Below are 17003 nucleotides of genomic sequence, written 5' to 3' on the forward strand. Positions count from 1 at the left end.
AAAGCAGAAACTAAAACACCATTGTAAAGCCATTATACTCCAATAAAGATGTTAAAAAATTAAAAAATTTTAAAAAACCAAAACAATAATAATAAAATAGAACAATTATAGCAATATACTGTAATTAAAGTTATGTGAATGTGGTCTCGCTTTCTCTCTAAGAATATCTTATTGTACTGTACTTACCCTTCTTGTGATTTGAGGTGATAAAATGCCCATGTGATGAGATGAAGTCAGGTGAATGATATAAGCATTGTGACACAGCATTAGGCTATTGACCTAGTGACAATACATCAGAGGAGAATCATCTGCTCCAGGTGATCCTGGATCATCAAGTCATGACAACATCGATGTAAAGGGCAGACGATGTCGATGGTTGGGGATCCCGAGCAGGACAGAGCCGGATGGCACAGGATTTCAGAGTTCAGGATACTCAGAACGGTGCACAATTTAAAACTATGAGTTGTTTATTTCTATCATTTTAAAATATTTATTTATTTATGTATTTTTTGGCTTCTTCATTGGGTCTTCATTGCTGTACGCGGGCTTTCTCTAGTTGCGGTGAGCGGGGACTACTCTCTGTTGCGGTGCACGGGCTTCTCACTGCGGTGGCTTCTCTTGTTGTAGAGCACTGACTCTACATGCACGGGCTTCAGTAATTGTGGCAGGCAGGCTCAGTAGTTGTGGCTCGAGGGCCCTAGAGCACAGGCTCAGTAGTTGTGGCGCACAGGCTCAGTTGCTCCGTGGCATGTGGGATCTTCCTGGACCAGGGCTCAAACCCGTGTCCCCTGCATTGGCAGGCGGAGTCTTAACCACTGCGCCACAAGGAAAGTCCCCTATTTCTGTAATTTTTCATTTAATATTTTCAAACCATAGTTGACTGTGGGTAGTGGGTAACTAAAACTGTGGAAACCGAAACCTCAGGTAAGGGGGGACTGCTGTACAAGCAAAATGCTTGTTGGACGAGCCAGCCTCCCCTCAGAAGCTGCTGCCAGATCTCTGTCCTCTGCTATTTCAGCTGAAAGACTTGTTGCACCAGAAGTGCCCTGAAGAAATCAAATGTGTGCTGCACATCCTCAGTCTGGAGGACAAACGGGACTCCCGGAGCAGGTTCCTGAGTCGGGGAATGAGGCACAAGCTCTCCATTGGCATCGCCCTCATCGGCATCACCCTCATCGCAGGCTCCAAGGTAGGGGGCTGCAGGGCCTGGCTTCCTTAAAGATACAGGTCAGGGCCCCCACATGCAGTAGACAAACACGTTGGGTCAGCAGGGCCCAGAAGTATCACTTTATAGTTCCCACTTGGCCTGGGCTGGCTGCAGGCCCTTCAGCCATGGCCCAGGCACCTCAGCTCTGGACACCCTGGATGGGCAGTCTCGTGTGGGTGGTACTGCTGAATCTTCATTGACCTCCAGTCACATAGGGCCTGCAGTGCAGCCAGCCGGGGCCCGGGACGTGACTCTGCCGTCATCACAAGGTCATTCCTCTGCCCTTCAGGTGCTGATGCTGGATGAGCCAACCTCAGGCATGGACGCCATCTCCAGGAGGGCCATCTGGGACCTTCCTCAGCAGCACAAAAGTGACCGCACCATCCTGCTGACCACCCACTTCGTGGATGAGGCCAACCTGCCGGGGGACCGCATCGCCATCATGGCCAAGGGGGAGCTGCAGTGCTGCGGGTCATCTCTGTTCCTGAAGCAGAAATATGGTGAGCGGCCCCGGGCAGGCAGCCAAAACTCCATTCTGTGTGGGGTCAGCGTTGCTGGCCCAGTGTGCTGGAGAAAGTATCCATTGGTAACGTTCCTGAAGAGCCCCTGAGATCAGGCAGGGAGAGGCCTTCTCTAGACATCCTGTTCTGCTACCTGTGGGTAGAGACCTGAGGCCCCAGGCAGAGGGGCTTGTGAGAACGAAGAAGGAATGAAGCAGATCTCTGAGACTTGGAGTTAGAAGGCCTGTGTTTGAGTTCCACTCTGGTAGTTTACTCCCTCTTCATCCTTTCTACCAAGTTAGTTCATCCTTTTTTGGCCTTAGTTTTCTGATCTATAAAACGGAGATTAAGATACCATGTTCCTCAAAGTGGGAGCTAGTGCATGCAAAAGTGCGAGTTGTTATTTCCACAACTGGGTGTACTCCTCATTAGCATCCCACCACAAACATCCTCCCCTTGTTTTCCTGGACCCCCAGCCCTCTGTGTTTCCCTCTTATGTCTCTGAATGCTCCTTTGCATCACTTCTACTTCTAAACATGGAAATGCCTTGGTTGCTTTACTTTTCTTTCTCTGCCCACTGACTTAGTGATCTCATCCAGTGTCCTGACTTTAAATACTTACCTGGCTGAAAAACGTATGTATCTCTGGCTGGACCTCTCAACTGAACTCCAGATTTGTGTATTTAACTGCCTACTCCACACATCCACATAGACAGTGAACAGACCTGAAAGACTTGTCCAAAACCTGTGCAGAGCTGAGCTCCAGCTCTTTACTGCCAAACCATCTCCCCCACAGTAAAGACAGCGCCATTCTTTTTTTTTTTTTCTTTTTTCTTTTTGCTATATGTGGGCCTCTCACTGTTGTGGCCACAGGCCACAGGCCACAGTTGCGGAGCACAGGCTCTGGACGCACAGGCTCAGCAGCCATGGCTCACGGGCCTAGCCGCCCCACGGCATGTGGGATCTTCCTGGACTGGGGCACGAACCCGTGTCCCCTGCATCGGCAAGAGGACTCTCAACCACTGCGCCACCAGGGAAGCCCGGCAGGTCCATTCTTCTAGATGCTTGGCCAGAACCTTGGGGGCTCCCTGATCCTCTGTCTCTCATAGCCCATAACTGATCTACCTGCAAACTAGTGACCTTGCTTTCCTCCCACCTCTACCACTTGTTAGCCTCCTGGTCCAAGCTGCCGTCCCTCTACCTGCATTATTGCAGTTGCTTCTAACCCACCCCTGGCCTCTGCCCAGTTGTCAGAATGAGTGTGTCACTCTTCTGCTCAGTCCACCAATGACTTCCTGTTCCACTGAAAGGAAAAGGCAGAGTCTTGGGAGTGGCCCAAAGGCCTTGCTTTGCCTGGTCCTATTACCCCGACCACATTTCCTAAAGTTCTTCAGCTGCTTTGCTCTGCTCCTGCCTCATGGCCCCCTTTCTTATCCAGCATACTGGGCCTGCTCCTTCCTCCGGGCCACATATTGTCATGCCTTCTCCTCTTCCTTAGGTCTTCAGTCCTTTTACAGATGTCACATTTTCAGTAAGGCCTTCCTTGTGACCCTGTTTAAAGTCACAATCCCTGATACTCTGTATCCCCTCCCCTGTTCATCTTTCGCCTTAGCACTTGTCACTAATATACTCTAAATTTTACTTATTTATCTTATTATTTGTCTCACATGCCTTTAATGAAAGCCCCTTGAGAGTAGGGATCTTTGACTATTTGGTCCACTGCTATGTGCTCAGTACCTAGAAGAGTGCCTGTCACATCATAAGAGCTCAGTGAATGTTTATTGAATGAGTGCATTGCAAGCAGTGTAGTAACAAATGTTACTAGTAATTTCTGAAAGAATGTTTAGAATACCATAAGGTATGTATCCTCAAAAACATAATTTAATTATGATAGAGGTATGCTTATTCTTAACCTTAATGTTCAAGGCCCCTACCTACTAAGTTTTCACTTCCCCACATTAGTTATCGCTTAAAGAGAGTGTTGCCCTTAATACAACCCACCTTTATTTTGCCTAGCATTGCTAAATGTGCTATTATCACCTCCCAACTATGGAGTAGAAGGTAAGACTCAAGAGTAGCATTATAGACCTTCAAAGCCAAGTTCACTGTGGTTTAAATTCAAGCCTGCAGGGCTCACCAGCTTCCCTGTCCTGTGGAGCTATCCTGTTCTAGGATATAGAATGCTAAATGTGACTAAAAAGGGTAAAACTGTTTCATGATCTTTTAAATGTTGTTTCAGGTGCAGGATATTATATGACTTTAGTGAAAAAACCTCACTGTAACACGGAGAAGATTTCTCATCTGATTTATCAACACACACCAAATGCAATTTTCCAGTCTAGCACTGGAGAAGAAATAACATTTATACTTCCTAAAGAGAGTGTGCACAAGTATGCCATACCTGAGACGTCTGGAGTAATTGTTTGCATGTACTGAGTGTACAGTTGTCTCTCCTATCCCTGTCCTCGCCAAGGGCACTCAAAGCTGTAATGGTCTGGATCCCTAGGCCTTTGGTATTTCCTAGAAAGACACCACACCCCAGCCAGAGTGCACTTGAAAATACAGGACTCTGATCATGTTTCCTTCGCCTTAAAAACCCTTGATGGTTCCCAGTTGCCTTCAGGTTAAAATCAAATTCTTTAAGATGGCTTTAGAGGGGCCCTTGATTGTGTGAACTCTAATTACATGCACCCAAGTAACTGAGCTCAGATGAAGATTTTACTTGATTTTCCTTTAAATTACAGTTGACCCTTGAACCACACAGGTTTGAACTGCGTGGGTCCACTTATACACAGATTTTTTCAATAAATAGGTTACTATGGTACTACACTATCCCCATTTGGTTAAATCTGTGGATGTGGAACATTTGGATATGGAAGGCTGACTATAAAGTTATAAGTGGATTTCTGATGTGGGGTGGGAGCAGAAGTCAGCCCTGTAATTATCTCAGACCTCAGATTGGTTCCCAACACTTCCCTCTCTCCCTCTCCTCAGTCCTCATGTTGCTTTCAGAGAGGAATCTTACCTTATACTTCATTGAGAAAATAAACACCATCCAACAAGAACTCTATTTTATCCCTGTCACAAACCTACAAACTTGCTTGCTTCAACACCAGCTCAAGTACCCACCCACCTCACCTTCTCAAGAGTTCACTTGTTTGATAATTTCCTCTCTCATCTACATCACCAACTTCTCTCTCTTTGGGTCATTTCCATGAACATATTAGTGTGATCTGGAAAAACACTCTCTTGAGCCTACCTGTCTTTCCAGCCACCACTCCATGCCCTGCAACCCTGCACAATCAAAACTCTTAAAATGGGCTAAGCATGTTGCCTGCTTTATCTCATCACCCATGCATTACTTAGTCTACTTCACAGTGGCTTTCACACTCTTCCATCCAAACTGGAAAAATGCCTATTCAGATCTTCTACCCATTTTAAAATCAGGTTGTTTTTTCTTTGATATTGAGTTGAATGAGCTGTTTATATATTTTGGATATTAACCCCTTATCAGTCATATACTATTTGCAAATATTTTCTCCCATTCAGTAGTTTATCTTTTTGTTTGTCAATAGTTTCCTTTGCTGTGCAAAAGCTTTTAAGTTTAATTAGGTCCCATTTGTTTATTTTTGCTTTTGTTTCCTTTGCCTTAGGAGACAGATCCAAAAATATATTGTTACGATTTATGTCAAAAAGTGTTCTGCCTATGTTTTCTTCTAAGAGTTTTATGACTTCTGGTCTTACATTTAGATCATTAATCTATTTTGAGTTTATTTTTGTATATGATGTGAGAAAATGTTCTAATTTCACTCTTTTACATGTAGCTGTCCAGTTTTCCCAGCACAACTTAATTAAGAGACTGTGTTTTCCCCATTGCATATTCTTGCCTCCTTTGTTGTAAATTAATTGACCATAGGTGCATAGGTTTATTTCTGGGTTCTGTATTCTGTTTCATTGATCTATTTGTCTGTTTTTGTGCCAGTACCATATTGTTTTGATTACTGTAGCTTTGCATGATACCTCCAGCTCTAGACTTCTTTCTAAAGATTGCTTTGGCTATTTGGGGCCTTTTGTGTTTCCATAAAAATTTTAGACTTATTTGTTCTAGTTCTGTCAAAAATGTCATTGGTATTTTGATAGAGATTGCATTGAATCTGTAGATTGCCTTGGGTAGTATGGTCATTTTAATAATAATAATTCTCCCGATCCATGAACACAGTATATCCACCACTATGTGTTGTCTTGAATTTCTTTCATCAGTGTCTTATAGTTTTCCAAGTACAGGTCTTTTATCTCCCTAGGTAGGTTTATTCTTAGGTATTGTGTTCTTTTTTATGTGACAGTAAACGGGATTGTTTCCTTCATTTCTCTTTCTGATAATTTGTTGTAAGTGTATAGAAACGCAGTAGATTTCTGTCTATGAATTTTGTATTCTGCAACTTTTACCAAATTCATCGATGAGTTCTAGTAGTTTTTTTGGTGGCATCTTGAGGATTTTCTATGTATAGTCATTTTCACAATATTGATTCTGCCTATCCAAGAACATGGTATATTTTTCCATCTGTTTGTGTCACCTTCGAATTCTTTCATCAGCATCTTATAGTTTTCTTAGTACAGGTCTTTTGACTCCTTAGGTAGGTTTATCCCCAAGTATTTTATTCTTTTGATGTGATGGTAAATGGGATTGTTTCTTTAATTTCTCTTTCAGATCTTTCATTGTTAGTGTATAGAAATGCAACAGATTTCTGTGTATTAATTTTGTATCCTGCAACTTTACCAAATTCATTGATGAACTCTAGTAGTTTTCTGGTAGCATCTTTCGAATTTTTATGTATAGTATCATGTCATCTGCAAACAGTGACAGTTTTACTTCTTCCTTTCCAGTTTGGATTCCTTTTATTTCTTTTTCTTGTCTGATTGCTGTGGCCAGTACTTCTAATACCATGTTGAATGAAAGTGGTGAGAGTGGGCATCCTTGTCTTATTCCTGATCTGAGAGGAAGTGCTTTCAGCTTTTCACTGTCAAGTATGATGTCAGCTGTGGGCTTATCATATATGGCCCTATTATGTTGATGAATGGTCCCTCTATATCCACTCTGTGGAGAGTTTTTATCATAAATGGATGTTGAATTTTGTCCAAAAGCTTTTTCTGCATCTATTGAGATGATCATATGGTTTTATTCTCTAGTTTGTTAATGTGGTGCATCACATTGATTGATTTGCCGATATTGAACCAACCTTGCATCCCTGGGATAAATCCCACTTGATCATGGTGTATGAACCTTTTAATGTATTGTTGAATTCAGTTTGTTAATATTTTGTTGAGGATTTTGCATCTATGTTCATTAGTGATATTGGCCTGTAATTTTCTTTTTTTTGTGCTGTATCTTTGTCTGGTTTTGGTATCAGGGCCTTGTAGATAGAGTTTGGAAGCGTTACTTCCTCTGCAATTTTTTGGAATAGTTTGAGAAGGATTTTTCTTCTCTAAATGTTTGGTAGAATTCACCTGTGAAGACATCTGGTCCTGGACTTTTGTTTGTTGGGAGGTTTTTTTGGTTTTGTTTTTATTGATTCAATTTCATTACTGGTAATTGGTCTGTTCATATTTTCTATTTCTTCCTGTTTCAGTCTTGGGAGATTGTACATTTCTGTGAATTTGTCCATTTCTTCTAGGTTGTCCATGTTATTGGTGTATAACTGTTCATAGTAATGTCTTATATTCCTTTGTGTTTCTGTGGTGTCCATTGTAACTTCTCCTTTTTCATTTCTGATTTTATTGATTTGGGCCCTCTCTCTTATTTTCTTGATGAGTCTGACTAGTTTGTTAATGTGGTGCATCACATTGATTGATTTGCCGATATTGAACCAACCTTGCATCCCTGGGATAAATCCCACTTGATCATGGTGTATGAACCTTTTAATGTATTGTTGAATTCAGTTTGTTAATATTTTGTTGAGGATTTTGCATCTATGTTCATTAGTGATATTGGCCTGTAATTTTCTTTTTTTTGTGCTGTATCTTTGTCTGGTTTTGGTATCAGGGCCTTGTAGATAGAGTTTGGAAGCGTTACTTCCTCTGCAATTTTTTGGAATAGTTTGAGAAGGATTTTTCTTCTCTAAATGTTTGGTAGAATTCACCTGTGAAGACATCTGGTCCTGGACTTTTGTTTGTTGGGAGGTTTTTTTGGTTTTGTTTTTATTGATTCAATTTCATTACTGGTAATTGGTCTGTTCATATTTTCTATTTCTTCCTGTTTCAGTCTTGGGAGATTGTACATTTCTGTGAATTTGTCCATTTCTTCTAGGTTGTCCATGTTATTGGTGTATAACTGTTCATAGTAATGTCTTATATTCCTTTGTGTTTCTGTGGTGTCCATTGTAACTTCTCCTTTTTCATTTCTGATTTTATTGATTTGGGCCCTCTCTCTTATTTTCTTGATGAGTCTGGCTAAAGGCTTATCAATTTTTTTATCTTTTCAAAGAAACTGATCTTAGTTTTATTGATTATTTTCTATTTTTTTGTCTTTATTTCATTTATTTCTGCTCTAACATTTATGATTATTTTCTTCTACTAACTTTGGGTTTTGTTTATTTTTCTTCTTCTGGTTCCTTTAGGTGTAAGTTTAGATTGTTTATTTGAGATTTTTCTTGTTTCCTGAGGTAGGCTTGTATCACTATAAACTTCCCTCTAGAACTGCCTTTGCTGTATCATGTACATTTTGGATTATTGTGTTTTCATTTTCATTTGTCTCCAGGTGTTTTTTAATTTCTTCTTTGATTTCTTCAGTGACTCATTCGTTGTTTAGTAGCATATTGTTTAGCCTCCAGGTGTTTGTGGTTTTTGCAGTTTTTTTCGTGTAGTTGATTTCTAGTCTCATACTGTTTTGGTCAGAAAAGATGCTTGATATGATTTCAGTTTTCTTAAACTTACCAAGACTTGTTTTTTGGCCTGGCATTTGATCTATCCTGGAGAATATTCCATGTGAACTTGAAAAGAATGTGTAGTCTGCTAACACAGAGAGAAAGAGAGAGTCCATCTGGTGTAATGTGTCATTTAAGCCCAGAGTTTCCTTATTGATTTTCTGTCTGGATGGTCTGTTCATTGATGTAAGTGGGGAGTTAAAGTCCCCTAGTATTATTGTGTTACTATCAATGTCTCCCTTTATGTCTATCAATATTTGCTTTATGTATTTAGGTGATCCTATATTGGATGCATATATATTTACAATTGTTATATCTTCTTCTTGGATTGATCCCTTCATCATTATATAATGTACTTCTTTGTCTACTTGTTTTTTGGCCTGGCATTTGATCTATCCTGGAGAATATTCCATGTGAACTTGAAAAGAATGTGTAGTCTGCTGCTTTTGGATGGAATGTTAATGCATATATATTTACAATTGTTATATCTTCTTCTTGGATTGATCCCTTCATCATTATATAATGTACTTCTTTGTCTCTTGTTACTGTCTTCATTTTAAAGTCTACTTTGTCTGATATAAGTATTGCTACCCTGGCTTTCTTTTTATTTCCATTAGCATGGAATACCTTTTTCCATCCCCTCATTTTTAGTCTGTGTGTGTATTTAGATCTGAAGTCTCTAGTAGGCAACGTATAAATGGGTCTTGTTTTTGTATCCATTCAGCCACTCTGTCTCTTGATGGGAGTATTTAGACCATTTACATTGAAAATAATTATTGATAGCTTTGTATTTATTGCCAATTGTTAATTGTTTGGGGGTTGTTTTGTAGTTCTTTTTTGTTTCTTTCTTCTTCTTTTGCTCTCTTTCCTTGTGATTTGATGACTATCTTTATTGTTCTATTTGGATTCCTTTCTCTTTTTTGTGAGTATATCTATTATAGATTTTAGGCTTGTGGTTACCATGAGGTTAATGTATAGCAAACTATATCTATATATCTATATCTATAATTTCAAGTTGCTGATCTCTTAAGTTGGAACGTATTTTAACAACCCTGCATTTTTACTTCCCCCCACCAATGTTTACTGTTTTTGACATCATATTTTACATCTTTTTGTTTTGTGTATCCCTTAACTACTTATTGTGGATATAGATGATTATACTACTTTTGTCTTTTAACCCTCCTAATAGCATTATAAGTGGTTGACTTAGTACCTTTACTGTATATTTGTCTTTACTAATGAGATTTTTGCTTTCATAATTTTCACATTTCTACTTGTGACCTTTTCTTTTTGCTTAGAGTAGTCCCTTTAATATTTCTTGGAAAGCTAGTTTTGTGGTGCTGAACTCTTTTAGCTTTTATTGTCTGTAACACTTTTGATCTCCCCGTTAAATCTGAATGACAGCCTTTCTGGGTAGAGTATTATTGGTTGTAGGTTTTTCCCTTTCATCATTTTAAAAATATTGTGCCACTCCCTTCTAGCCTGCAGAGGTTCTGCTGAAAGTCACCTGATAGCCTTATGGGAGTCCCCTTGTACATAACTTGTTGCTTTTCCCTTGCTGCTTTTAATATTTTCTCTTTGTCTTTAATTTTTGCCATATTAACTACAATGTGTTTTGGTGTGGTCTTCTTTGGGTTGGTCCTGTTTGGGACTCTCTTACTTCCTGAACCTGAATATCTGTTTCCCTTCCCAGGTTAGGGAAGTTTTCAGCTATTATGTCTTCAAGTATGTCCTCAGTCCCTTTGTCTCTCTCTCTTTTCCTTCTGGGACCCCTGTAATGTGAATGTTAGTACACTTGATATTGTCTAAGAAGTCTCTTAAACTGTCCTCATTTTAAAAAATTCTTGTTTCTATTCAGCTTGAGTGATTTCCATTACTCTGTCTTCCAGTTAGCTGATCCATTTTTCTGTATTGTTTAATCTACTGTTGATTCCTTCTAGTGTATTTTTTACTTCAATTATTGTATTCTTCAGCTCTGTTTGGTTCTTCTTCATATTTTCTAACCCCTTGTTAAACTTTTCACTGTGTTCACCCATATTTCTCCTGAGTTCTTTGAGCATCTTTAGGATAATTACCTTGAACTCTTTATCAGTTAAGTGACTTCACTTAGTTCTGTTTCTGGGGTTTTATCTTGTTCCTTCATTTGAAAAATATTCTTCTGTCACCTCATTTTGCCTAATTCCAGCTGTTTTTATTTTTACGTTTTTGATAGATTGGTTACATTTCCTGATCTTGGAGAAGTGGCCTTAGGTAGGAGACATCACATCCTATGCATCCCAGCGGTGCATTCCTGTCTGGTCACCAGTGCTCTATGCTCTACAGGTGTTTCCTATGTGAGCTATGTGTGCTCTTCTGTTGTGGCAGGCTGACTACTATGGGCAGTCTAGTAGGTGTGGCTGACTTCCAGTCCAGTTGTTGCCAGGCTCCCACAGAAGTTATTTACCTTCTCAGCACTGTCCTCAGCGAGCTGTTGAGAGGATTCACAGAGTTAATAAATGGAAAAGGGCTTAGAATGGCCCTTGGCATTTAGTAAGCACTCCAAAAATAGTACTGTTATTTCTTCTTGCTCAAAATAAAAGAGATTAATTAATATTTACTTTGTATCTGCAATGTGCTAGGTGTATGTTTGATTTATCCTTACAGAAATTTTTTTTTTTTTTTTTTTTTTTTTGTATGAATGCGGAGCACAGGCTCCGGACGTGCAGGCTCAATGGCCATGGCTCACGGGCCCAGCCGCTCCGTGGCATGTGGGATCCTCCCAGACCGGGGCACGAACCCCATGTCCCCTGCATTGGCAGGCAGACTCTCAACCACTGCGCCACCAGGGAAGCCCCTTACAGAAAGTTTTTGAAGTAAATGCTGTTATGCTCATTGTTCAAGTTCAGAGTCATGAAGCTAGAGAGGGACAGAGTTGAGATTTGAACAAAAATATTCTCGACTCCATAGCCCATGCTTTTTCCTCTGTAGAAAGCCAATGGTGATAATGAGGGATTCACCTTCCACCTTTGAGGAATAAAACTGTTCTTCCATCTCAGGTTTGAATTTCTATTTACTGACTTGGAACTGAGGCAGGAAGAGCTGGGCATTGCCGGCTTTGGGGCCTCTGTCACAACTATGGAAGAAGTCTTCATTCGGTAAGCAAGTACAAAAATATAGACTCCAGGAATCTTAGGGTTGGAAGGGATCTTAAACATTGCCCTGTGCTTGAATCCTTTCTATAACATCCTCACTGAATGGTCTTCCAGCCTCTGACTAGTACTTCCAGTAATAGGGATATTGGTTAATGCAGAAAATATTGAATGTAATATCACCCAACAAACAAAATTTTAACATAAATTTCTAGGAATGAAAATCAAAAAAAAAATTATACCAGTTGTGATACTTTTGATTGTAAGTAACAGATAACCCACACTCAGCTGGTTTATTAGGAAGGTTTATTATTTCATTTAAAAAGATTTCCCAAGTTAGGGCAGCTCTGAGATTGGCTGATTCATCCACCAAGCTATTTGAATGTAATAAAGCAGGGATGCTGGCTCAGTGCTAGGAAGGCTTTGAGGAGGCATTCCAGGTAAACTACCCAAGAGGCCACACTAGGCCATAAAGTGGCAAGAAGAACAGGTGAGTATTTTACCCAGTCTGGTAATATTTGTCTTCTAAATGGAATATGTAGGCTATTTACGAGTATTACTTATGATATATTATAGTTTATATCTATCATTTTATATTTTATACTAGTCCTGCTTAGTCTATACGGCTTATTCTCTCCCTTTTTTGGATTATTTTTTCTCATTCTATATTTTCCTCCCTACCCCACACTAACTGGAAACTATATATTCTTATTTTAGTGGTAAGCCTAGATATTGAGATACACATATGTAATTTATCAAAGTCTCAGGTGAATTAGTATCTTTCCTCTGCTTCTGGAACACTTGAATTTTATTCACACACATCCCACCATCACCAACTTATATACTATTATTATATATTTTAATTCTCTTTTTTAACTCCACAAAACATTATTGTTGTTTGGGGAAGACAATGGTCATTTAAATTCATGTACATAGTTAACTCTTTCTGTTTTCTCCTCATGCTTCTCCAGTAACTTTCCTTCTGCCTGCAGTACATTCTGTACCACGTCCTTTACTGTTTTTATGCTGGTGCCAAACACTCTCAGTTATTTTGGTCTGGAAATGATTTTATTTCTCCCTGATTTTTGAAGGATATTTTCCTTGTCCATCCTTTTGCATTTATTCTAACTGTAGCCATATATTTTAGGTGTATTTCTTATAAACAGAATATAGCTGGAGTTTAAAAAAACATTAATTTGTCTATCTTTACTTTTTAAATAGAAGCTTTGGTCCTTTACAACTAATAAAAATTCTAATTCATTTGGTTTTGAGTCTACCATGTTATTCAGTGTTTTCTATTTATCCCACCAATTCCATATTCTCTTATTTCCTTTCTGGTGTTTTGGATTGATTTAGTGGGTTTTTTTTTTTTTTTTTACTTTATATTTTCTCCTCTGTTAGTTTAGAATTTGTAAGTTATTTTGCTGTTCTCTTGGTGGTTATCCTAAGATTACAATGTGCATTTTTAACTTATTAAAGTTTACAATAAACTAGTACATTTACCACATTCCAGACAATGCAAGGTACATAGCACACTTAAATTCCATTTATTCTACTTACAGAGATATGTGCTATTTTGTTCAACTATTTCAATTCTGTGTATTTTTAAAAACCCATAATACATTATTGTTTTTTGTGCAATCGGTATTCATTTAAATTTAGCACATATTTATAATATCGCTTATATGTGGAATCTAGAAAAATGATACAGATGAACTTATTTGCAAAGTAGAAATAGAGACACAGAAATAGAGAACAAACCTATGGATACCGGTGGGGGAGGGGGGGTGGGATGAATTGGGAGATTGTGATTGACATATATACATTATTGATACTATGTATAAAATAGATAACTAATGAGAACCTACTGTATAGCACAGGGAACTCTACTCAATGCTCTGTGGTGACCTAAATGGGAAGGAAATCCAAAAAAGAAGGGATATATGTATATGTGTAGCTGATTCACTTTGCTGTACAGCAGAAACTAACACAGCATTGTAAAGCAGCTATACTCCAATAAAAATTAATTTAAAATAAATTTAGCACATATTTACCCTTTGCATTTTTCTTTAAACCTTCATTCACCCTTAAGCTTCCATCTAGAACTGTTTTCTTCCTGCCTAAACAATATCTATTTCCTTTAGCGCAGATTTTCTGGTGATAAAGTCTCAGAGTTTTTGTTTGCCTGAAAATATATTTTTGGCCTTCGTTTTTGAAGGAATTTTTCCTTGATATAGAATTTTACTTTAGCAGGGTTTTTTAAACACTTCTACAATGTAATTCTATTGTCTTCTTTTTTTTTTTTTTTTTTTTTTTTTTTTTTTTGCGGTATGCGGACCTCTCACTGTTGTGGCTTCTCCCGTTGCGGAGCACAGGCTCCGGACGCGCAGGCTCAATGGCCATGGCTCACGGGCCCAGCCGCTCCGCGGCATGTGGGATCTTCCCGGACCGGGGCACGAACCCGTGTCCCCTGCATCGGCAGGCGGACTCTCAACCACTGCGCCACCAGGGAAGCCCTATTGTCTTCTTTTTAAAACAGATTTACTGAGGTATAATTTACATACTGTAACAGTAATCAGTAATTCATACCATGAAGTTTGATGGCTTTTAGTAAATTTACAGAGTTGTGTGACCATAACCAAAATCCAATATTAGAACATTTTCATCACTCTGAAAAGATCTTTCATGTTCGTTAGCAAACGTTCCTTGTTCCCATCTCTAGCCCAAGGCAACCACTAGTCTACTTTCTGTCTTTATATATTTACCTATTCTGGGCATTTCATAAGAATGGAATCATTTGGATTCATATGTAGAAAATCATATAGTATGTATTTTATGTCTGGCTTCTTTCACTTAGAAGAATTTCTGGAGGTTCATTCATGTTGTGGTGTTTATAATAAATACTTGTTCTTTTTTATTTCTGAATAGTACTCTATCATATGGATAAATCACTTTTGCTTATCCATTCCATTCTATTGTCTTCTGGCTTCCAATATGTCCACTGATATGTCAGCTGCCAGTATTATTATTATTCTTTTAATGCAATCTGTCCTTTACCTCTGGCTGCTTTTTTTTTTTTTTTTTTTGGCGGTACACGGGCCTTTCACTGCCGTGGCCTCTCCCACTGTGGAGCACAGTCTCCGGATGTGCAGGCCCAGCGGCCATGGCCCACGGGCCCAGCCGCTCCGCAGCACGTGGGATCCTCCCGGACCGGGGCACAAACCCGCATCCCCTGCATCGGCGGGCAGACTCTCGACCACTGCACCACCAGGGAAGCCCTCTGGCTGCTTTTAATATTGTTTTTTCTTTGTTTTAGGTTTTCAACATTTTTACAGTGATGTGCCTTTGTGTGGTTTTCTTTGTGTTCCTCTGCTTAGGATTTTTACCACTTTTCACAATGTGTTTGCTGATATTGGTCAGTTTTGGAAAATTCTCAACCAATCTCTCTTCTGATCCTTCCTCTCTTTCCACTCCTCCTGGGACTACTACTTATGCATGATTTTTCCCTTTCAGGTGCTCATGTCTGTTACACTCTTTTTTTGGCTTGTATTCATTATCTATTGCTGCATAACAAATTACCCTAAAACTTAGCAGCCTTGAAACAACAAACATTTATTACCTCACAGTTTCTGTGGGTCAGGAGTCCAGGAGCTGGTAGATAAGTGGTTCTGGTTGAGGGTCTCCTGGGAGGTGGTTGTAGTCAAGCTGTTAGCCAGGGCTGCAGTCTCTAAAGGCTCAACTGGGGGAGGATCCACTTCCAAGTTCACTCCTGTTGTTGCTGGCTGACCTCAGTTCCTTGGTATCTATTAGCCTCAGTTCTTCACCATGTGGCCTCTTCCCAGGTTGCTGGAGTGACCTTGTGATATGGCAACTGGCTTCCCCCACAGCGAGTGATCAGAGAAAGAGAGAAAACGTGACCAAGATGGAAGCTACATTCATTTTGTAACCTAATCTTGGAAGTGACATTTTTATCACTTTCACTATATTCTGTTCATTAGAAGTTAGTCACTAGGTCCAGCTCACAATCAAAGGGAGGACATTAGCACAAGCAACAGAAGGAAAATAAACAGGTAGAACTACATCAAAATAAAAAAGCTCTGCACAGCAAACAAAATGATCAACAAAATTAAAAGACAACCTACTGAATGGGAGAAAGTATTCGCAGACACTTATATGATAAGGGGTGAGTATCCAAAATATATAAAGAATTCATACAACTCAATAGCAAAAAAGAAAAAACAATCCAATTTTTAAATGGGCAAAGGGCCTGGATAGACTTTTTTTCCAAAGAATATATTCAGATGGCCAACAGATACATGAAAAGGTGTTCAACCTCACTAATCATTAGGGAAATGCAAATCAAAACCACTATGAGATAACACCTCACACCTGTTAGAATGGCAGAGAGACTGGAGATAACAAGCTTTGGCCAGGATGTGGAGAAAAGGGAACCCTTGTGTTCTGTTGGTCGGAATGTAAAATGGTGCAGCCACTATAAAAACTGATATTGAAGGTTCCTCAAAAAATTAAAAATAGAGGGACTTTCCTGGTGGCACAGTGGTTAAGAATCCACCTGCCAATGCAGGGGACATAAGTTTGAGCCCTGGTCCAGGAAGATCCCACATGCCACGGAGCAACTAAGCCTGCACGCCACAACTACTGAGCCTGTGCTCTAGAGCCGACGAGCCACAACTACTGAGCCCACATGCCACAACTACTGAAGCCCCGTGTGCCTAGAGCCTGTGCTCCACAACAAGAGAAGCCACTGCAATAAGAAGCCCACACGCTGCAATGAAGAGTAGTCCCTGCTTGCCACAACTAGAGAAAGCCTGAGCGCAGCAACGAAGACACAATGCAGCCAAAAAAAAATTAATTAATTAAAAAAAATAGAACTATCATATGATCCAACAATTCCACTTATGGGTATATATCTGAAGGAAATATACTCACTACCTCAAAGAGATATCTGCACCCCCATGTTCATTGCAGCATTATTTACAATGGCCAAGTTGTAGAAACAACCTAAGTGTCCATCAGCAGGGGAATGGATAAAGAAAATGTGATTGATAGACACACACACACACACACACACACACACACACACACACACACTATTTGGCCATAAAAAAAAGAAAAAGAGGAATCCTGACACTTGCAACAACATGGATAGGCCTTGAGGGCATTATGCTCAGTGAAATAAGTCAGACACAGAAAGACAAACACTGTATGATCTTACTTATATGTGGAAT

General features: G+C 39.5%; 1 protein-coding gene across 1 annotated transcript in view; it reads left to right on the plus strand.

Moving 5' to 3' along the window:
• LOC112409464 (ATP-binding cassette sub-family A member 17-like) overlaps nt 1-17003 on the plus strand; it is a 77403-nt gene that overhangs the window by 34221 nt on the left and 26179 nt on the right. The window contains 4 exon segments of the mRNA XM_024759614.1: nt 1019-1189; nt 1497-1707; nt 3946-4096; nt 11662-11760. Coding sequence (XP_024615382.1) covers nt 1019-1189; nt 1497-1707; nt 3946-4096; nt 11662-11760 — 632 coding nt within the window.

The sequence above is a fragment of the Neophocaena asiaeorientalis genome, unplaced genomic scaffold, assembly GCF_003031525.2.
Source record: "Neophocaena asiaeorientalis asiaeorientalis breed wild unplaced genomic scaffold, Neophocaena_asiaeorientalis_V1.1 scaffold254, whole genome shotgun sequence".
Lineage (NCBI taxonomy): Eukaryota > Metazoa > Chordata > Mammalia > Artiodactyla > Phocoenidae > Neophocaena > Neophocaena asiaeorientalis.